Consider the following 22,788-nt stretch of genomic DNA (forward strand, 5'->3'; position numbering starts at 1 on the left):
GTACAATACCGCGAGCATATTACTCTCATGCCAAAACATAGCTGGTGAGTGAAAATAGAGAAAGGATGCATAGAAAGGCAGGGAGATTAACCAGAGGTAGTTCTGATTAGCTACCCTGCACGGGGGGAGGGGTAGGGGTGGACGAAAGCGAGTCAGTGCAGGTATCCAAATGAAGTGAGCATAACTTATTTAGTGGCACCATATTCCACTTATGCACGAACTTTACGATTTCCTAAATGACAAGACTCAACTGCCTCTTTTTTTTTTTTACCAAGCACAGTTTTGGCAAACACAATCGCATAAGATGTTCCTGAAGCTTTGTGAAACTTGGCTATACAGTGGCATCAGAGTAATACGGTAACAACAGTAACAAAAGATGGGTGCCTAAGAGTAGTCGTGGTCTGGAATGGGCTGAATCAGGCGGATGCGAGTGACACGATACTGCCTTGCACTGCTGGTCGAGGTGCAGCTCTGCTGGCTCAAATTTTCGGCTGTGCTTTCCTGTGACAGCGTTCCCTGTGATTGGGCTGCAGGCAGTTCCTGAATGAACAAATGATGACATTATTGTACATACACAATCGTAGCACATTTTTGTAAGTGTTTCAAAGAGACAAAGGTGAAAACATCATTGCACATGGCTTGCCCGCTGTATTTCAGTCTAAATATATAAGAGAAAAATATTTAGAAAATTATATGTGCACAGACACTCCCATCCCTTTCCCAAGTGTGCACCTAGTCAGCCATGGCCACACAATATGCACTGTGCTATTCATGTGTTCTTGGCACAGTGCTTACGGTAGGTGTACCAAGCACCTCTTTAGTCTGTTTGTTGCTTTCGCAGTTGATATGTCTGTTAGGGGGAAGCTCATTTAAATTGTTTGTGCAGTGACGTAGTAGATGTCACCACACTGTGGCTTATCTCACTCTGCTTTAGCTCTATGTACAAGCGCCCACCCTGCCTTACACAGACAGCAGCTGCTACTGCATGCTCCCCTGAACATGTGCATACTGTGCACCGACTTTCTGCTCTTCATGTCTACATTTACGCAGTGGTCATTCTTTGCCCCTGCAGTACCTGAACCATAAAAGCAGGTGGCAGAGGCTGTAAAGTTTCATTCACGTCACGTGAAAACCTCGTTAGTTTTTTTTTTTTTTAACTATTTAATGTTTCGATGTGAACTGAACTCCAGCTACAACAACAGCTGTGACAACAGTCCATAGACTATTATTTCCTAGTTGCCGTTTGTAATGCGTGGTCCAATGTGCTGTTGGATAACTGAGGTATACTCCAAGTCCTGCGGCGTGCTTCCTCATTGATCAAGCTACGACCTTGCATTCGGCTAAGAAAATTGTTCTCGCATCCTCTCCATTGTATTTTTTATGAACTGCATGCAGGATATGCGCTTAAAGACTCAATATCAAGAACAAGCGCTCCAAACCACACCGTTCTGTCGATGTGCCCATGCATAGATCTTGCGATTTCTGTCTAGGAGCGCACTGAGTGTTTCCACCCAAAAATTTTGTTTTGTCAATCAGCACTTTCCGAGCCACCCTGGAGGATTGTCATGTGATAGAAGAAAGGAACCTGCAACAACGAGCACACACCAGCCCCATATGTCGTAGCAGCGGTACCATTTATTCAGTTACATATCAAATTTTGCCAAGTGGAAACCATTAGGAAGATTCAGACGGCTTTCGGTGACAACGCTATGAGCAGCACACAGATTAAGGAGTGGTACAACCGGTTTAAAGACGGCCGCACATAGGTGGAGAGCGAGCCACGCTCCAGTCGGCCATCAACATGCCGAAATGACCAGTCAATGACCAGTCAAATGACCAACCGAAGTGAATGCTGTGGTGATGCGGGACCGTTGTGTGACTATCCGAGAAATTGCAGAAGAGGTGGGCATCAGCACTTTTTTCTGCACATTCTATTATGACCGATGATTTGGCCATGAAGAGAGTTGCGGCGAAATTCGTGCCGAAGCTGCTCGCGGTGGAGCAAAAGCAACTTCATGTTGAAGTCTCACAGGACATGCTGGATTCCACAAACAGTGACCCTGACTTCATGAACACCATAATCACTGGTGACGAGTCTTGGGTGTACGGGTAGGACCCGGAAACCAACTCCCAGTCGTCACAGTGGAAGCATTCCACGCCACCAAGACCAAAGAAGGCCCGCCAAGTGCGCAGCAACGTCAAAGTGATGCTGACTGCTTTCTTTGACTCCCGCGGTGCGGTACACCACGAGTACACACGACAGGGTCAAACAATCATCAAAGAGTATTACAGGGATGTCCTCCGACGCCTACACGATGCTGCGCGGCGCAAGAAACTGGAGTTGTGGTCAACAGGAAATTGGCGCATCCATCACGACAATGCTCCTGCACATTCCTCGCACTTGATTCAGACTTTCTTGGTGAAAAACCAGGCTCAACGAGGTTCAACAGGCTCCTTACTCTCCCGATATGGCCCCCTGTGACTTCTGGCTGTTTCCCAAAATCAAGAGGCCATTGAAAGGAGCGCAATTTCAGACAAGAGAGGACATTATGGCTGCAACGACAGCTGAGATAAACTCCATTCCGAAAGAGGCCTTCTCGGAATGCTTCCAACAATGGCAGCACCGCTGGGAGAAGTGTGTGGAGTCCCAAGGAGACTGAACGATAGCATGGCGCGGCAATTTCCGACTCCACACACAGCTGCACCTGCTTGCCAAAGCAAAGCGTGCCGTATCAGTAGCTGCTGCGACTAGCTGAAACAATGTTTTGCTGCGCTAATAGCCTTTTTATAAAAAATCTGTATGGTCTAAAGAATAAAACCTCTATATAGCAAAGCAAATTCTTGCTTTCTGCCTATATATAGTAAAACCTCGATATAACGAAGTCGGTAAAATCGGCAATTTGCTTCATTATATGAAAATTTCGTTGTATTGAAATTCGACCTTATATGCAATTAAGTACAGTCGCCGATCGATTTTTCTTGCGTCGAAAGGGGCTGCAATATTTTTTGAATTATCGCGCAATTGAAAAAAGCGAGTCTGAGAAAATTCATTTTGTTGCATTGGGGAGTCGGCGACAAATCGGCGACACTATCTTCACACCGGCGGCACGAATTGAGGGCCTTCGCGTCCACTCAACTCCCGCGGCTCATAGTGTCGCCCACAGTGGGACGATGCTAACATGAAAAACATCGACAGTGGGGAGCGAATGCTTCGTCTGCCTCCTGCTTCAACGGGTCTCCGAAATTCGAGATTACGCAACCTCCAAAACTAAATACACGGGAAGGCAGCTTACATGACGCCACGCCGTCTCAGCATGCCAACTCATTGCCCGCGCGGCAGATAAAGCAGAATGTGGGGCATCGTATGCGCTCATACTAAAGTCCCTATACCTTCTATATAGGGACTTTAGCTCATACGCGCTTACAGCCATGCGCAGCCACGGCCGAGACGCGCGCCAGAAATCGAGACGCCCATCAACTTACCCGTCACTTTTCGTGTCCTCGCGCGCGCTTGATTGCGTTACCGCGAGCTCGCTCCCCTCCCCCTCTTCTTTCCTTTTGCTCGCGCGAGAAGGCGGCACTCGTGAAGCCACTATCTTTCTGATCTCACCCTCGCACACTTTCACTCGCACCTAAAGCACATAGAGCGTGGGGCGCGATAGGATCTTACTGCACTTGAACTTTATGCGGAACACGACGTTGCTCCATTGGCGGTCGCTTTAGCCGTGCGTCGCGCGATTTGAAAGGTGCGTTCGCAAGCAGCCGCTTGTAATTCAATCATTTCACCATCTGCACCCACAGAAGTTTCCATTTATTGTCTCGGTATTTCCTTGCGGCGGCAGTGAAATTTCGTTATATTGACATCGTGTATAAACACTCTGCCCTCTTTGATCGAAGTTATAAACGCACGGTGTTCTATGGACAAGAGATTATGAAAAATGAAATACTTCGTTATATCAAGAATCTCGTTATATTGAAGTTCGTTATATCGTAGCAAAAATGTCACATACAGTGGCCAACCAATTTTTCAGATGCCCGATTTTTCAGACCTGCAGAATTCTTGCGACACTACCACCTACCCCTAACACCAACATCAACAGTAATAAATAAAATTTCAGATTCTGCATGATGTTTTGGCATGAATGGTGCGCACGATGCCACCATCAGAATGGCCACAAACCAAGTTGCCGTCATGTCAACTGGCACAAAACCGCAATTTTGGCTACAGACTCTCCACGAAATGACACTGGCTACGGCTAACAGCCTAAGCGCGTCCAGCAGAGTGGCTGGTGACAAGCCATCACGGGAAGCTCGCCATCAATATGTTCGCACTCGTAGACTTTATTGATGATCGAGCATGAGATAAGATGCAAAGGCTGTGCTGATTGCCAGAGTAGGAGAGTCTGGATCCACGTGCGGTCCCCTCCATCTCCGAAAAGTCTGCCTGCTGGCAGCGAAACTTAGTGGAACGCGTGTGTGTTTTGGCCAACAGCTATGCTGGCTGGACCAGTCGGCAAGCCAACGTGCCGATCATGCATGATACAGTAGAACCCCGCCGATACATTTTTCACGGAACCGTAAAAAAAAAAAAAAAAAAAAAAAGAGTCTAAGAGCCGGGAAACAGAAAAAATTGAGAAATGGGAGTAGTGTTGAACTGCACACAATATTATTTTAATTCTTAAGTGTGAAAAAAAAAAAAAAAAAAAAAAACGCAGTTTCGCCCGACAGCCGAAGTATCGATTGCGATAGCAAATTAGTGGACAGCTATACAAAGTAAGAATACTAGTTTTATCGTCCGTATAAATTTGTAAACGTTCGCTTATTAACTTAAGAAGCATGGTGTCAGCGCCCACAGGCAAACATGAACACATCACACTCGATGAGCGTGGACATGCACTGTTGAACGCTGGCGTGAGGAATTTAAGCACTCCTGCAGAAGCGAGCGAAGTGACCTTCGTGCTGTTGTCTATCGCTTCAACGCAAACTGAGTGCCGAGAACACAGCACACACAAAGCTACGAACCGCCGACGCACCTACACTGCGTAGACTCTCCCCCTAATGCAGATCGCTTTCAAGATACGGCCCGCGCGACTGCGCAATACGCAGTTGATGCCAGAGCACAACGCTGCCTGCTATCCCTCCCCCCCTCACCGGTGCCTCAAGCGCAACAGAAGAAGGCGCGCTTCCTCCCTGCTTTTCTCTCTTTCGCGCGCAAGATTTAGACGCGGTCGTCGGCTCCCCTCGCACGCTTTCATGCTTCACAGCATACGGCGCGCGGCGATGGCGTTATCTCCCTTGGACTTTATACGGAACATCTATGAGCCAGAACCAATTGTAGGGCCGCAACGCGTCATAGACACCACCTTTAGATAGCAAATACGGATCTCAAGGGCCATACTTTTGCTGGCAGAAACCGAAAATACATCATAAGTGTCGCCCCCGGCACTTTGGGTGGCCAATGCCATCGTCAAGCAACCAAGCCAAGCAACCTGAAAAGTCAAAATAACCGCTCGGGCTGGCGTAGGGTGGCAGTTCGCAACGTATGATGCGGGAACGGTCCCACAGTTGTGACGTAACAGCGGGGTTACCAATGCATTGAGTTCTATGAGAGCTGTGCCGGGACCGGCTGAAAACGACGTAACAGCCGGGAAAACACAGCACCCGGGAACGTAATAGCAGGGTTCCACTGTAATACCAATTGCACAGTAGTGTGTTCACAGCAATGCAGAGTCCTCGTATGTACCGTACTTTTGCACGTATAACCTGCACGCAAAATTTCAGAAATGTAACAGTAAATTCAGGGTGCAAATTATATGCAATTTATATGCAGTGCACACTACACCGATGTGACGCTACACTTTAAGGCAAAGTTGTTTGCCTTTTTTAATGTTTATTACCTCCTAGGGAACCCCACTCTCGCATGTTGGAGATCCCTCTGCCCTCTTTGATAGTTATCTATTCTTCTCATCTTTTCGAACTGCCATTTTGTGTTTTCACTGTGTTAGCAGTTGCTGAATAGTGCACGTAGTGCCGGCGAACCAGACCTCGGATCATGAAAGCTGTGCTCGCCGGCAGTTCTTTACAATGTAGCAGAAGATTATCAGCGTTGCTGAAGAGGTGGAAAATGGAGCCGTTCACTCAGAATATGATGTGGAAGAGTCGCGCATCCGCGAGACTGTAGGTCCATTCGATTCGGTTGCACCACAGTGAACCAGTTCACGCCGGTGCACGAGAAACTCGGAAATTGTGCAGCTCGATTTCTGCAGTGCAAGCACAACACGACACATGGAAACGAATGCTGAGGTGCAGACGTGGTGCAAGCGTTATGTTTTTTTTTTTCGACTAATGTGCACTGTGTGCATCAGTCTGAGAGGTCCTGAACCACAGGTATGACCGGCTTCCGAGGTGCAAATGCAGCCCATGCTTGCGTAGACACAGCAGACGCATGTGAGCAGAGTTTCAATGGCACTTGCGTTCACGTGCTGTGTCATCTACTGCACTGCTGCTTTGCACATGTACGTCTGCACCAAGACAGCACCGACAGTAGAGAGGGCGCAGCAAAATCGTGAACCAGCCCTGCACGGTTCCTGCACTTTTTGAAATGAACGGTGTGGTTCAGAGGGCACCAATGCTGCACCGCTTAAACGAATAGCAGCGTGCAGCACCTCGTAAACTGGTTCAGGTGGTGCAGGTAAATCGAAAAGGCCTTGTTTTTACAAAGATTTGAGCATCGTTGACCGCAGTTATTTCTGTGGGTTATACGTGCTGTAAAGACAAAAGCAGACAACAGGCCGTCCCTGCAATCGCCTGCTTTACTCTCACTTCCTTTTCATCCGCTTCTCCTCTTCAACCTCCCTAGCCTTTTCACTGCCAGGTTTTTTTCTGACTGCTCCTCACCCCCTGCCGGGTATTTTTTTCATGATGGTTCAGTGGAACTTTCATGCTATTAATGCACCATGATACTCCACAGGGCATGTAAAGATATTCATCAGTAGTTCTTGAATTTCTTCGTCTGTCAAAGCGCGGACGCACGTGACGCGGGTGTAAACATGTGCGCTCCATCTGTTGTCTAAAATTAAATTTACAAGTTTTATGTGTTTAGGTGACCTCTCCCTAAATGGCGGGAGACGAACGCAATTTTTTTTTTTTTTTTCCACGAGTTGTCTCGGGAGTGGCAGGGAGTGAATTTAAAAAGCAACACGAGTATACTCGGGAATAGGAGGGGGTGCGCGTGGATGGTTTCACGAGTTATCTCGGTAGTGGCATTTAAAGGGCTAGCGCACATAATTTTTTTCCCCTTCCAAGGTGTTATACATAGTTCAGGGTATGGGTTATATGAGGAGGGCTTCACACGCACATTTATTGTTGCTGCCATGCCCTGTATCGGCATGTATGGCAAGATGCCGAATAGCCATCAAAATCCACAGGAGAGGCTTTTGCTGGCCCGCCCGAGGCACCCCACTTGCATTTCTTTTGCATAGAACTGATCATGACTTTATTTTTTTCCCGCCAACATCTGTGTGTATGCTTATAACAGAGGTATTTTCACAACAGATGCGGCTTATTATGCCAAGGTTTGACTGTATATTGTCAAAGATGCAATGCAGGCTGAACTAAAAGAGGAAAAGCTTTAAAGATGCAATGCAGGCTGAACTAAAAGAAGAAAAGCTTTTGCTCTCTGTATTTTGGGGTATATCCTTTTTTGTTAATTGCATACACTACCACATAGGTGATCAAAGTAAGCATATTACGTCCCAGCCAACCCTGTTGATAGGCTCACCTGACTTGGAAACAGCTCCTCATCCTCGTCATCATAGTTGAGACCACGTATGGCATTGATCAGGGCTGTTTCCTGCTGCTCCCTGAGCCGCAGTCGTTTGAGTGTCTAGAAAGAATTACAGACAATATAAGCAGCAGTTAGCATGACATGGCATAAATAACTTTTTTGCGCATTCAGTTCTCTCAAAAAGCAGCTTAACGTGACGGATTCTAGATGTTTATTTTTATTTTTTGCATATTGCCATCCTCACTGTTATACAGTACAGCAGGCTAGCAAATGGAAGCATAACACTGCTTAGGCCAGACATAACATAATTTTACTTTACAAGACTAGGCATGGATAAAAATGAACCCAGATTTTATGTCCCACCATGTAAATAGTGCAAATATCCGAAATTCTCTTTTATTTTATTTTGGGAGGCTCTCAACTGAATAATGTGCATTGTTCTCTAGCAAGATGGCCCATAAAGCACACATTTAATTTTGGCTTTTAACTGAAAAATAAAGCTCAATAATGCTGAATTGAAAAAATTTTAAATTCCATTAACAAAGTAAATTCTGCTGCACCACCACTACAGCCAAGTTAAACCAATCAGAGTGATGAATGGTGAGAAATACTAATGGAATAATCAAATAAAAAGGGACTCCCTACAAAAAATTTAAGTGGCAATGTAGCGGTAAATGCGTTAGCATTATTTCGCACCTGTTTGAAGTCCTGGGTCAATTATTTAAACTGTATTCACCACACTGCAAAATGTTGTCCAGGAGTCCAGGAGCGAAGTGCAACTGAATGTGGTCTGGAGCAAACCACTCTCAGTCTATATCATGATCATCAGCCTATATATTATGTCCACTGGAGGACGAAGACCTCTCCCTGCAATCTCTAATTACCCCTGTGTTGCGCTAGCTATATATATATATACACACACTCACATATGCACATAAACACATTAACGCTCTTCTAAGCTCTCCCATCCCCCTCAACCTCTACCATGTGACTGGCTTTCCCCACCTCACACACATACACGTTTTTCCACTTGGACACTCCTAATGCTAACACATTAATAAGGCCCTTGGAAACTTATTCTGTCAAGAGCTAAGCCCCATAGACTATTTACAGAAGTGTTGGGAGTGCTGTCATCCTCGGCTGTTAACACGGACGCTTTCTAACGACCAGTGCATGATACTATAGCCAATTCATATGCATGAAAATTATTAGCTAAACACATTCGGTGTTACACGACCCTGTTAACTGGGAACTACTGCACACAAAACTGAGAAATCGTATCACAACACAAGATGGCAGCAGCCATGCACGGGAAATAAAATATTCTACAGAGAATATGCAAGATTCTGTAAGTCGACTACCGCATGAATTCAAGTTGCCCTACACAAGGTAGCCGACCACATGCTTCCATTACCATGTTTGCAAAAAAATTAGAAAGAGAGGGTGGGTGGCAGAAAAGATGACACTTGCTCTTGCACTGGTGCTTTGTTTTGCCTGCTAGAATCGTATCATCCTGTGGTCAAATGTGATGTTTGGAAAAGTGCCCACAAGGATTTTTGCATATCCTCTATTCATGACACAACATGAAGCATGAGCAATACTGCAGTAAACACACCTTGAAGTTCATGAGTTTCAAGCCATTCATGTCACGGATTCCCTTCTCCAGAAGAATGGGAAAGCAACTGTGCAGACCAAAGCTCTCAAGCCAGCTGTAGGAAGGAGAAAAGACAGCACAGCTGTGAAATCCCACAATGCACTCAACAACCATGTAACTATGCACTGCCAATGGTAGGTCTGCCCACCAAGAAGTCTCAGCGGCCACACATGCCTTGACCTACCACAGTGGCTATGGCATCCTGCTGCTGCACACACAAGGTCGTGGGTTCAATTCCCGGCCACAACAGTTGCGTTCCAATGGGAGTGGAATGCAAGGACGGTTGTGTACAATGCTCTTTCAGTGCACACTAAAGAACCCCAGAGGTCAAAATCAATATACAGCTCTCCACTACAGCATCCTACAATTAGAGGTAGGCAAATATCAGTTTTTTCAAATACGAATAGTAAGTATCAAATATAAAATAGAATATTGAATAGTCAAACGTGAAGGCATATATTAACAGCAGGAATATTTGTTTTGGTGTAATTAGGTACCACGCCAGTACTGACTAGTGTAAAAATGACAGCGGACTATTAGGAACAAAAGATCTGTTTCAAACACAGGATCACTAATTGTCATTGAAGAGACAGTAGGAATAGCCTCTCAATATGTTTAGAGCCTGGTTGTAAACAAGGTTTCCAAGAATGAACAACTGCTGTATGACTAGTGTTAAATAAATGGTTGCCTAAAACAGATCAGAAGTTGCTTAAAAAAAAAAAAAAAGAGAAGCTGCTGAAGGGCCTGTGTGCCTAAACACATGTAAAAGGGCCTGTCGCAAGAAAAACATCACTGGTTGTAGAGTAAAAGATAAAACTGCTACATGAATAGAATGTCAAGAACACTAAATGAGAGACTACAAGCAAAAATCACAGATGTCATGTAGTCTTACACCGCAAAGTTGAAAATACAGTTTGCACTACCCATTTTGTACCTGCATTCCCTTTTTAACTTTTGTTGTCTCACTTTTGATAATTTGCGATACTTTGTTTAGCAGACAGAACAGTAGCAACACATTTAACACTAGGTTGTTGTGAAATACAGTCCAACCTTACTAAATCGAAAACTTCATTAAGTAGAGGTTTTATTGTTTTAGCAGTAAAAATAATTTCAAAGTTCCCAGAACATTCTTGGAGGATAGCATCTTGTCAGTAAACAATTGCTAACAAATTATTGCAAGAAGGTCAGGCCATAATTGCGTGATTACGACGGCTGGCGTGTGGGGTGCAGATCGTTATTAGCGTGACTCATGGTGTCCACAATTTCCGTATTGCACGTCTCACAGCGCCGTACATCTTGGATGACATGGTTGAGCATGCTTAGTGTCCACAGCCGTTATAGATAGTGCTAAATATTTCAGGCGTTCGCACTATGCATTCCAGTTTCTTCCGTAGGGGAACTCCGGTATGCGGCCCACGTTTCCGTGGTCCATCCTGTAGGTTTGCTAATTCCTCGTCCCCAATTTAACACGTCTTCGTAATGAAACAACTGTTTACTTCGAGCTGCACAAAATGTTGTGTTTGCCGGTTGGCACCGCGCAACAGATTGTTCAGGCTCCAGAAAGCGCATGACAACGCGCATCAGACCAAGGGGAAGCCACTCCCTGCTTTGAAGTAACGTAATACGCCGCTTGTGCCAGTCGGCCAGGGTCCCACTCCTGCGCGATGAGCAGGCGCCAACTGGGTAGTGCGTCTTCTTGGACAGCTTAACGACGTCGGTCATAGAATGGTTTGGTTTGGTTCTTTTTTTAAGCTCTCACTTTCCTTAACGGCACACGCACACACACGCACGGGCGCGCACACACACACACGCGCACACACACACACACACACACACACACACATCAGCATCTCTAGTACTATTCGCAAGTTGCAAAGATATCCCAAGGTTGGTTCTGCCGGAATTTTTTCTTTCTCAATTTCACACTTTGCAAAGCAGTTGAGCTGATAGCACTGCCTTGTAGTTAATGTAGAATCTTGCCAAGTGAGCAGCGCATGCAGAAGCCTCGTCACCACTGCCACTCCAACTTTTCTTCATACTTGTCGATAGTTCCAACCTTTTGCTGCTTAAGCATTCACACAAGGGACCAAATTCCACAGATGAGCATGACGTGGCTGAGCGGCAACAAATAGACGATATGCAAAAGTATGTAAACAGGCTTTTCTACAGAACTGCTAGTAGCGCTGTTAACACCGGGACACGTTTTGAAATCTTGGACAATGCAGGGAACGGATGGTGACAAGAATGATGTCACTGACCCGCATGTTGATACTTCAATTATGATTATAGCCCGAGGTCCACCATCTTGATTGCGTCAAAGGTGTAGAGAAATGCACTTGCAGGTTTTGCAGATCATCTATTGCGCCGCGAGCAGCTTACCTACTTGGTGCTTGTGTGCGCTGTGTGAGCCACGTAATGCTCATCTCGTCCGCGGAGTTTGGTCTGTCATGTGAAACCGGTTGATCTCAAGTTAGTTTTGGTACTCTACTGGTTGTTTCGCATCAACTTGGTCTACCATCAAGTGTCCAATCAGCTGGAAATTTAACAGTGTCACATTACCTCCGCCTGCTGAGAAAACGAGAGTGCCATGTTTTAGTACTGCAATTTAAGCCGGTGCAGTGCTTGGTTATCTCTTCAAGAATAATTCATGGGTGCCAGAAGTGGCACTGAAACCACCCTTGTACTACTAGCAAGTGGAAATTAAGGCTCAGCAGAAATTAAATATTCTATCTGAAAACTGTGGGGTGTGACAACTCCTGTGACTATCTCATACAGAGTAGTTTTGTTTTCCATGGCCAGATTTGAATTAGCGAAATCGAATACCCATGGGACACCCACTGCCCGAGAACCTACAGGAGAATTCATAAACACATCATTAGTGCCAAATGTAATAAACATTAAATAAGATGAGAAAACATGCTGTCATTGTTTCCTCAAACTTAAAGTGGACCATGGCTGGTCAAACAGGGGCGCAGCAACTGTGCTGTGTGTAGTGCTGCGGTGTATCACAAGTGGCTTCTGTACCTGGACAATATTTAATCAACAGGCACACTAGAATTCACTTTTACTGAAGATTATATTTCCCATTCCTAGGTAGTGGTTTAAAATCTACTCTGCTCACCACTGAAGAGCACCAGGCCCTGATGTAATGTCAGTGCTGTCTTCCACCTTCATGCCCGCAAGCTGGGCTGCTGCACTGGTAGGAGACGTGGAACTGCTAGAAAGGAGCGGACAGAGCAAACAAAGAGGCCTACTCAACACTGGAAAGTCCAGCTACACCCATCGGTCATAATCATGCTGTGCAAAGTGCTGTCATTGGTAAAAATACAGTAAGCTCGCATCAATCAAAACTCCTTGGGGATAAGAAGTCTTTCTTTCTTTTATTATTAGCAGAAGCCTGGATTAAACAAAATTAAGACAAGGAAATATTTTGCATGTAAGCAGATATAACACCAAAGCATATTTTCTATTTCTTCTGCAAGGCTGGGTACAGGTGAAATCTATGCAAGACAGGGAAGGAGTAATCAAAGTGTGCAGTTGAATGCTTTGGCAACTCGCAAGGTTTTAAAGGGATATTAAAACAAAATGCTAAGTCCTGCTCAACTGCTCTTTCAGCAATTGCTGCGTTTGTTTAGCAGCAAAGATGGCATACAAAGAGGAAAGTGAGATCCCAGCTTTTCCCTTCTTGAACCCTATGCCAACACCCTGGCACAAAGTTCCAGCCTTTGTTCAAACTATAGAAATGCGTGCAAAGTTCTCCACGTACCAGCCAGGATGTGCTGGAGCATCCAGCTTGTTGATGATAGTCTGAGCAGAGGACATGGGTGGTGAACAGCTGTCTCCACTGCCATCGCTGCCCCTGCATTATTTACAGTTCAGAGCAGCGTGTACCACTGTAGCAAATATCTTAAGGAGCAAAGATGGCTGCTTCCTTCGACAGATAATGCTTACACTGGTCAGATAGAACACAGCAAAACCTTCCAATAAAAGTTGAAGAATGAGCAAGGTTACAAATTTAGCAATGGTGCTAGAGGCACAATCATTTGCTGTTCCAGTGAAACCTTCTATGCTGCAGCATAGAAAAAACTAGGAATCAATTTGGGGGGAAAAAAAAATTAAAAGAAAGATAACTATTGCTTTGTCGGTCTTAACCCTTTCAAGGAGGGTGGGAAGTATGCAATACGTGTGTAAAAGGTGCGGTAAGCATTATTCTCACCACAGGTATGCGATGCCATCTGGCAAACTTTGAAAGAAAAAAGAGAACTGGTGGCCTGTGTTGAAGTAAAAATATATCTACAGCATTTCACATGCTTTCAGCCAGCCTCAGCGATGCCGATTTTTTTGCGTGAGTTGCAGCTTTTTGAATGCTTCCCACCGAAGTATGTCCGCAAATTTACCTCAAAGAAATCATGAAATTCTTACAGGGAAGATTCGGGAAGATTCGCGACCGTGTCTTGCAGAAAGACCGCATAAGTTGACCCTGTGCCGCATACGCAAAATTCGCCCATGAAAGTGGGAAGCTCGGTGTCAATCCCAAGTATTAGCTGTGCATGCAAGGCTCAGCAACAAAAACAGGGAGACATGCCATCACATTGCATCACCTGCTGTTTTTGTTCATCTTACACTTTTGCTCTAAACTTTTCACGGCCACAATCCTATCTTACTTGACACTTTGAAGAAACCAGAGTTCCCTTGTCAGGTGCAGAATAACTGTAGCTACATTTTGTTTGCTAAAGCACATCTTCCTGCTAGTTCTGAAAAGCTTTTATGTGCCACAAAATTGCAACAGCTACAGTCTCTTTTCTTGCATACAATTGTCAACTATGAAACACAGAAATATTTAGTACTAAGAGGCAACTAGAACCTCATTCAATCTCCACCATATACACATACAAATGCTACAGATTATCCAAGCCGTTGTTTGGCCACATGTTCTGAAAGTATGCTCGCAAGATGACAAAAGGCAGCACTAAACGTTAGTAGCACTATAAGTAGGGCACTTCCATTATTTTGGTATCGCTCATTAAAAAAAGAAGAAAGCACAAGAAGAAAGCACATTTATATATATATTTTTTCTATTCGCATGAATTTACTGTTTGGAGAACAGGTCATTACGAATTTTAGCACGGATATACTTTTGATGCAGAGAACATTGAATTCGAGGTTTCATCACCTCTTCCCTGCTTTTGGAAGCGTAAAAGTGTGACAGCCGAGTAAAAGTGCATGAAATAACCCCTTAGAGACAAACCAAAAAGCGTTTATTTCTGGTTATAAAAACACAGGGTACAAAAATAGAACAAGAGATCACAAGTTCAAGAGAACCATTGCCTGCAAGAGGCAAGGCAGTGAAAAGTGTCGTTCTCATATGAACACTTCTGAGTAAGGCACTGAGCAACATGAACATTCCAAGGCAGCTAGAACTGACGATGCCACATCACACACCCAAAACATGTACAGTGTAGACCGCTTATAACGTAAGTCGCCGGAGTCGCCAATATCCGCACTATAACCAAACAGACAATCTTCAAGGCCCGCACATATGCAAAACATGTGCACCGAGCCGCCACGCGTATGCGACAGTCGAGGAATGCGGCTAGAACGTTTGAATTCAATTTACAGTCGAATCTCGTTAATTCGAACCAAATCACACGGCGGCGCCTCCGACAGGCATTGCTCCGGCACCGCCATAGAGTAAAAGCTTAGGAGAGACCCCTCAATGTTGCGCGCGAACAAAAAGACAAAAGAAAGAAAAAAAAAAAATGCTGCGGAAATTTCACCCTCTCTCAAATGGCAAGGTGGCCAATTCTGCGTTGTGTCGGAACATGCGTGTACGTGCCGACGTCACAGCCACGCTACCGTAGCCACGCGTAGAAACTGGCAGTGAACCCTTCTTTCTCCTTTATGCTTCCTATACTTTCTAGTCACGTGTTGACCTTGCACGCTACGGCTACGGCGCAGAGGGACGCAGTAGTGCTGTCCCAGGCCGTCCAACGAAACTGCCCCCCCCCCCCCCCCCCCCACACACACACCTGCAAACGCCCGCTTCCCGATAACGGCAGAAAACGAAACTTCGGGGAGCTGGTGCCGGGCTGGCTGGAGCGGCGGCGGGCGCGCACGGCGACAGTCGAAAGTGAGGGAGCTACGAGGGAGGCTGAGGGGAGCCACCGAAGCAGCGGAGTTGCCGAGGCGAAATCCGCTTCCCTGCCGCCCTCCTCCCTCACATTCCACGGTCTCCGCATGTGCCCTTCGGCCTGCCGTTTCAGCGCCGCCCGCACCCTGAAGTTTCGTTGACTGCCGTTATTGTGAAGCGAGCGTTGGCCGGCGTTGGCAGTTTCGTGGCCCTCGCTCGCTATGCGCGCCGTGATATTTCACGACTCGCACTCAAGATTCAGGTTTCAGCCTCACTGGCTATTCGTTCGCACCACGTGCCCTTCTCCAGTCTCTTTCTTCCTTCCTTGAGCACTCCTTGGGGCGCCCGTTTGAGGGGAGCGTTCGCCATCTCCGCTGACTTCCGTACTCCCAGGCAGCCGCACTGTAACTGGTATTTCATTTCCCGCAACTGCACTACAAGCGATACGTGCATACATGGAGTACTATGGGAAAATTAACGGGAGTCTGAAAAGACCGCACTATAAGCGGTTACGTTATAAGTGGTCTATACTGTATATATCTAACCAATACAATTCCTTGAACAACAACTATCAACACTAATTACACCCTTGCACAATGCTTAAAAAATAATTTCACTCTGGGTGCATAGTTTGAATAGAGAGGAAATAAGAAAAGCACAGTGGCACAATGATACAATGTACACACTTTGCCATTTCTGCACAGGCCCAACAAACATAGCAAAAATCCTGCGCATGAATGCAATACAACTGTAGGCTTGCTTTTACAATTCGACCATGCACGTAGCCTCAGCCCGAAATGCAGAAAATTGCTCCAGAGCAAAATAATGAAAACAAAAGCACATAATGTGATGCATTTCTTTTTGTTTTGTAAGCATGATGTGTGATTTGAAATCGAAATGAATGCCGCCTTGAAGTCCATCTCCACCTTGAAAGCAGCTTAAGAAACGTCATAAATTTTTACAGCGTCTGTCTGCTTGGGCCCAGTTAACTTGTGATAAGTAAAGATGAACTACATTGTATTCTAATCAAAAACCAAACTTTGCAAGTTTCGATAAATCTACCTGAACCACAACAGCCGGCATGCAAGAAAATACTTTCTCATCTGTGACATCACATTGATGCACCGGTCTTGGGGTGTTGGTGCAAAATTCAGAAATGAAAATTTGACTATCATTTTCTCGTCTAATAATCAACCTATTATCACAAAATTAACAAAGCCAGAACTCTTCAAGCCTACTTTATCAATCTAAACTGATTCATTGTTACTATTTAGTGTCCCTTTGAGTGTAGAATGTCTGACCTGACTAGTTGTCAAAATAAATATGGATACTTTTGTTATGTCAGAAAATAAAATAATGTGAACTCCCTCCATGACTGTAGCAAATACTTTCACTTTTGTGTGATGTGGCATGTGACACACTGCTTTATTGAACTGACATTCAGGCTCATAGCTAAGTCACCAACATTTACTTAAAGTGATCTCCCCAAAAGTGATCAACCCAATGGCCCCAGTTATTTCACCTACGTTCAGTACGAGGTGTTCAATGTCTCCTACATTGCACGCATTACACACTACCGTTCAATACACTGGCTATATCGTGATGGACATCACAGCCAGCAGCCAACTTTTTCATAATGAAGCAGCCATGAGAGAATGACACTGCATGCATTGTGCAGCCGTAACTGTCCCAAGTTTTGCTATGATATTCCGAACAGCTTCTACACACTGCATCAACTAAATGAGTTAAAGTTTTGTGTGAATTTCAAGCAAAATGCACGCATGTGTGAAAGCATTCTTATCTACGTCAACATTTTGATGTACACCTTGTCAATACGATGACCTGCCCACTCAAATATTTTAGTCATTCTTTCTTTTCCGCAAAAAATCCACATGACAAAGCTTTACTGGCTTTCACTATTAATGACATGATTTTTGCAGTGCAAAGCATTGATATGCGAAAGAAAAATAACCAAGGTTTAGCGAAAGAAGGACAATCGGGACCAAACCGTTATTCTTATCTTTCACTGTTAAAGAGGTCCTGAAGAAAGCCTCAGGCTTGGTGAAAAAACACAATCCGCAAATAGCATATGCTGCTGTGAACATCTCTGCCAAATTTTGCAGTTGTTCAGGGCGCGTGGAGCTCGCAAGTGGAGGGCGAAGTCACCTTTCGCTTTCAAGAAGGCATTGAAGAAAGAGAGGGAACACCGCAAAGGGGATCATACGCAACCTTTGATTTCCAATAACTCCGCTCCTGCTGAATGCATTGAAATACTTTTTGCAGCAAAGTATTTCTGAAATAGTCTATTTTAAATTCAAAAAAGAGTAATTATTAAAAATAAATGAGAGATGGAGAGGGGGCCGAAAGTACAAGGGCTACATTTTTTAGTGATCCATTTCAATTTGCATTTCTTTCACCCTTTGTCATTGGCTTGAACACTGCAGAACGTAGAGTGGCTGATCCTAGTGATGATGACATCATGGCAGAGTCCGAGCCAATAAAGAATGGTAAATGGATTATTCCGAAATATGGCCCCAGATTAAGAATCCCCAGATTAAGAATATCATTTTGCTTCATCCTTTGAAGTTAGCGCTCGTGTTGTGTTCTGTTTATGTAAGCCCCTAACACAGTTCATACCAACAAGGTGAAACCTCAACTATGGCTCAGACAATGACAAGTTTCCTTCCCATCACAAGTTCTTGTCAGCTCTTGTCACAATGATACTGAACCATTTAACCAACATTTTGGTTAAAAAACCAACTGCCACTTCATCAGCCATTCCTTCATCTTAGTGCAATACATAGCAATCGAAAACACACAACGAACATAACTGCTTTCCAGGTTCATTCCATAATTCTATTCATTCTAGCCTTCTCTATATAACTGCTTTCCAGGTTCATGGAAACACTCATTTTATTGTAAGCATGAAGACTCATTTAACTATTCAGCTAATCACGAATCTTTTCACCAACAGAAAAGCAACAGTGCATTAGAACAAACAGTGCATCTGTGTTTTGATTCCTCTTGACCTCATAAGGCACTACAGCAGTAACAACTAAGAATAACTGTCAGTTCTTGCAAACAGTGACACATTGGAGACAGCATGTTGATAATATAAACTATGCATGTCAGCCGACACGATTTGCTTCGGTTTGATGACGTACATACAGTGAAACATTATAACAAAGTTGGTAATGACAAATGGTGAACAAAACCAAGTAATTTTCCTCAAATATCTCAGGAAATCTAAGCAATTACAATTTCCAAAATTCTACAGCGAACCTTTGACCCCAATGCAAATTAAGCTGATCAGTCCTTTCATGTCAGGACCACAATGACAATGCATCCTGAAGCAAAGTTCATAAATGCCTAAGCGCCCGAGTCAGTACTGTTCACTTCAAAATTTGATTATACATCATTACAAGCACAAGTAAAGCAAATAAAAAAAGGGAGATAAGAACCCCAGCTTGACACACAGTCAATGGCTCATTGGTTTTAGCATTTGTCAAAACCCATGAAGCATAAGAAACACATACAGCACAATCAGCCACAAAACTTTAAATGCATTTTTTAAAATATGGCTTCAACAAAGGCTATAGACCACAGCAATAGACCATGAAGCTGTGCTTTGCTAACCTCTTTGCTAGAAAAGTAATACAAAAAAGTATGCAGAAACATCCGTAAATGTTGTAAAATAAAATTGTTACTGCATAGCCATTCAAGCTTTGAAAAACCTTTTTGTAAAGATTAAGAAATGTCACGCTCACAGTGCCATCACATATTGAATGGCCCATGGGCATATGTAAATTGCAAGTCCCTAGTCTCTTCCTATGTGCTTTTTTTCAACCAGTGCACAGAAAACAAATGAAAAAACACTGCCGTCTCTTCATGTCCCACACATGGCACGTCATCCTGGCAACAGCCCAGCCCCTTTTACACTAGCAACAACAATCCTGTTCTGGTGAAAATAAGGAATGCATGAAATAAATGGGGAAACAAAAGATGTCTTTGTGAGGAGGTCCAACAATGGTGAAAATTTCCAAGGTCAGAGGAATGACAATTTGTGACCAAGCATGAACAGCTGCTACACAGGTGAATAGTCCCAGAGAGGCAGCTAACCAGTCAGTAACATTGAAGAACTCACAAGCAACATGGCATGCACTTGCTGCAGTGACCAACACAGCGCACACACAAAAAATGAAACAAAAAGGGGCGGGAGGGAGGGGGCGGGAGCATTGAGCATGGCAAGGAATGTCCCAATATGAAGCTTTGGTTAATAAAGGAAAGTAAAAAAAAAAAAAAAAAAAAATTAAGAAGAAGGTGCCAAGAGGCGAGGTAAAGGAAGCAGCGAGCGGCGAGGGCAACCAAATCACTCCTGGGATTCGCCTGAGCTGATACTCTCCTTTGGCTCCGATTTTATTGACATGTGCTTATCACCGTACACATCACGGAGAATGCGCCTGAAAAATAGAAGGGGCAGAACAAGGAAGGCCAGGTAAGAAAATGGTATTTATCAGTTAGGTTTTACCAGCAAGGTTACTTGTTTTATATGAAGCCCCCTTGAACTACAAAATACCATCAGGATGTTCCATGTAACCCACAACAGAAAAAGAAACCTATGCAACATTATCTTCCCTGAGAAGGTCAACCAGGGCTGCACAAGTTGCTTATCTGAAGTATTGCACAACATCGCGTAATATCTACCCTCTCTTGCACACGGGGGCGTACCCGGTGTTTCGGTGAAGCCTAAGTAATTCTTGAAAACAATGCAGCAGAAATAAAGAGGATATACAGTAGAACCTCACTGATAGCCTCCAGTCTGCAGCAATTTCCTAGCTCTTGTGCTTTGAAATGCCAGTCCTGTTTAGTTCCCACAGGGTCAAGTGCATTAGCTTCCCATTTGTTTAGATCCAAAAACTGAAACCTGAACCACTGATGCGGCGGTACCCGTCAGTTGTGTGTACATCAAGCATGCTATGGCACCAATAGGATCCCAGGTCATTTATTATAATACACATCCTGCAATGATGGCAGTGAGACATCAGAATCTGATGTTGCTGCTGACCTCAACATGGCTCATGACGTCAAAAATGAAGAGAAGGTTGACGAAATGAAAGCACAAGTAGTCGCTGCACATGCACGTTGATGGGTGTTATTGAGGCTTTCTATACCCTCTGCAGTTGCTTAGACATCAATGGTGGCGCAGAAACTTAAAAAGGGCTGCAAGTGCTTTATTGTACCCTTGACCCAAGTGCAAGACAGAAATTACAGGCTTAATTTAGTGGGATTCACAGCTACGACTGCAGCAAAACAGTGCAACATTTAATCTAGCCACCAGGCAGACATAGTGGGCTTTATTTAGAGAGTTTTAAATAGTGTGTTGACTTTCTATTACATTAAGTTTTGTGTCAGAGTAGAGCCACAAACAATATCGGACGTTAGGTTTTTTTTCCTGATCAACCATTTTTTGTCTGTGGTCCCCTAAGAAATGTATCAAAAAAGGTTCTACTTTATTTTTCAGCAACCATTTGTTGATGCTCGTGGACAAATGAACTTAACTATACTCGGCAAACGACCGAAGAATTCAGTTTAACCTCTGCGCACAAATATGCACTCTACCCTCTGTGCCTCAGCACTTCAAAAGACACTTCTCGAGAGGTGCCAGTAATGAAATACATTTGCCTCCATGACTATGTCAACGAAATGAGCGTATTGACATGCGTACAAATTGTTTATTGCAATCTCAGGTTGTCACAGACGATCAACTTAATTAGCTTCTAGAAGGCATGCAATGTCGAACAATGCTCGAGGCATGTCCACTTTGTAGGAATTTGCAACTAACTTTTTTACTTTTCTGTGATCTCTTAAGAGGGACATTAAACTCACGAATCAAGTTAAGCATCAAGTCAAGCTTAAAGTCATAGATCAGAGTTCAAACATGCCCAAAGTCTCACTCTTGTAGGACGCAACGCCGTTGAAAGCAAAAAAAGCAAAAAAATAAAATAAAATAAAAAAAAAAAGCAAATGCAGGATGAAATTGGCACTTACACTGGGAAATTATGGTACCAGCTTCATATTACATAGAACATCAAGTTTCAAATGAGATAATATAATTCTAGATAACCAGTAATATAAAAAGTTTATAACTTTGTGTTTCATCACAAAAAAAAAAAAGCACTTTCGAAGATATAGTTGGGCTAATTTACTGGATTTTGCAACAGAGAACAGAGCTTCTTGGTGCTACCTCATCTCATTCCTGTCAAAATCGTTTCCTATGGGAGTGTGGTGCCCCCTCTGTGTCGGCCTCTGGCTATTTATGCAGTAGCACTCGGGAAAGCATGACTTAAAAGATCTAAAGCGCAGGCGTGTATAAGAATGCCCCTTTGCTACGGCCAATTCAAATTATGGAATAAATAAAGCAGCCGCTTCAGTAGCGATTTTCTCTGCAACCAAGTACTGCAAGATTTATAGGAAGTTAGTTTAACAACAGTGACCGATAAACCCTTTGCATCTAATGTCTGAGAAAGTAGTCACAAGGTTCAAAACGCTGCCCATGCTTGTTGCTCTTTCTCTGCTTTTTTGAGGAGGTTAATTTTATTTCTGAGGTTCTCGTTTTTTTCTTGAAAACTTGTCCTGTTTACCAAGGATGGTTTGGTCCAATGCAACCACCCTGCTAGCCTCCTTACCCACAAGCATTTAATTGCTCAAGTGTTGCAGAGAAGACGCATGTAAAATAAGAGAATAATACAGGTTACAATCATCATCATCGTCAGCCTATTTTATGTCCACTGCAGGACGAAGGCCGCTCCCTGCGATCTCCAATTACCCCTGTCTTGCGCTAGCGTATTCCAACTTGCGCCTGCAAATTTCCTAACTTCATCATCCCATCTGGTTTTCTGCCAACCTCGACTGCACTTCCCTTCTCTTGGTATCCATTCTGTAACCCTAATGGTCTACCGGTTATCCATCCTACGCATTATATGTCCTGCCCAGCTACAATCATTAATGGCCACCAATTCTGAGGTATTTATTTCCAGTATTTACCATGAAATACACTGATGTTCCGCGAAATTTTGTCGCATATTCCGCAAGGAAGACATTTAGAAAAATGTGAGCCGAGTGCCAATGTACTGTGCTGAATGTTGCAGGCCTACCACATTTTCTAAGGAGCGCTGCTAAGTGGACACACCTTGAGCACTGACAGCCTTCAATTCCAAA

The 22,788-nt window shown here is 44.1% G+C and overlaps 1 protein-coding gene across 2 annotated transcripts in view; it reads right to left on the bottom strand.

Moving 5' to 3' along the window:
* Window positions 1-185: 185 nt before the first annotated feature.
* The window catches only part of LOC119446786 (tumor protein p73), a 73,873-nt gene continuing 51,270 nt past the window's right edge, over window positions 186-22,788 (bottom strand). The window contains exons 13-17 of one of the 2 annotated variants that reach the window (XM_037711335.2): window positions 13,207-13,299; window positions 12,562-12,654; window positions 9,402-9,495; window positions 7,781-7,885; window positions 186-540 (exon numbers count right to left, since the gene is read on the bottom strand). In XM_037711335.2, coding sequence (XP_037567263.1) covers window positions 385-540; window positions 7,781-7,885; window positions 9,402-9,495; window positions 12,562-12,654; window positions 13,207-13,299 — 541 coding nt within the window. In that variant the 3' untranslated portion in view covers window positions 186-384. Of the gene's footprint in view, window positions 541-7,780; window positions 7,886-9,401; window positions 9,496-12,561; window positions 12,658-13,206; window positions 13,300-22,788 lie in introns of both variants that reach the window. The other variant, XM_037711334.2, reaches the window with a different exon arrangement.

Source organism: Dermacentor silvarum, chromosome 3 (assembly GCF_013339745.2).
Source record: "Dermacentor silvarum isolate Dsil-2018 chromosome 3, BIME_Dsil_1.4, whole genome shotgun sequence".
In the NCBI taxonomy this organism is placed as follows: Eukaryota; Metazoa; Arthropoda; class Arachnida; order Ixodida; family Ixodidae; genus Dermacentor; species Dermacentor silvarum.